This window comes from Trypanosoma equiperdum, assembly GCF_001457755.1.
Source record: "Trypanosoma equiperdum strain OVI genome assembly, contig: ctg_719, whole genome shotgun sequence".
Classification (NCBI taxonomy): Eukaryota; Euglenozoa; class Kinetoplastea; order Trypanosomatida; family Trypanosomatidae; genus Trypanosoma; species Trypanosoma equiperdum.
Window position 1 is genome coordinate 3,958 of NW_027124664.1, and position 242 is coordinate 4,199.

General features: G+C 44.2%; 1 protein-coding gene across 1 annotated transcript in view; it reads right to left on the reverse strand.

Annotated features, from left to right (window-relative positions):
- Positions 1-239: 239 nt before the first annotated feature.
- The window catches only part of TEOVI_000331000 (variant surface glycoprotein (VSG, atypical), putative), a gene marked incomplete at both ends in the record, with an annotated part of 1,032 nt that continues 1,029 nt past the window's right edge, over positions 240-242 (reverse strand). Inside the window, one exon of the mRNA XM_067226234.1 lies at position 240. Coding sequence (XP_067082335.1) covers position 240 — 1 coding nt within the window. The remainder of the gene's footprint in view (positions 241-242) is intronic.

The window sequence follows — 242 nt, forward strand, 5'->3', positions numbered from 1 at the left end:
TTTTGCTCTCGCTCGGTTTTGGAAAGCAATTTGGAGTTTTGGCTTCGTCAAATTCACAGCCCTTTTCTCCCTTGCAATCATCTCTGGTTCCATGGTTTTTGCACACTGTGCTGAGGTCCTTTTTTTTTGCCAGGTTTCCGGTGGACATTGATTGTTTGTCACGACTTTTGTTAATCGGACCCCAAGCTATGGCGCCAGCCATTTGCTCAGCGCTGGTCAAACTTTTAATTTTGTCTGATTTA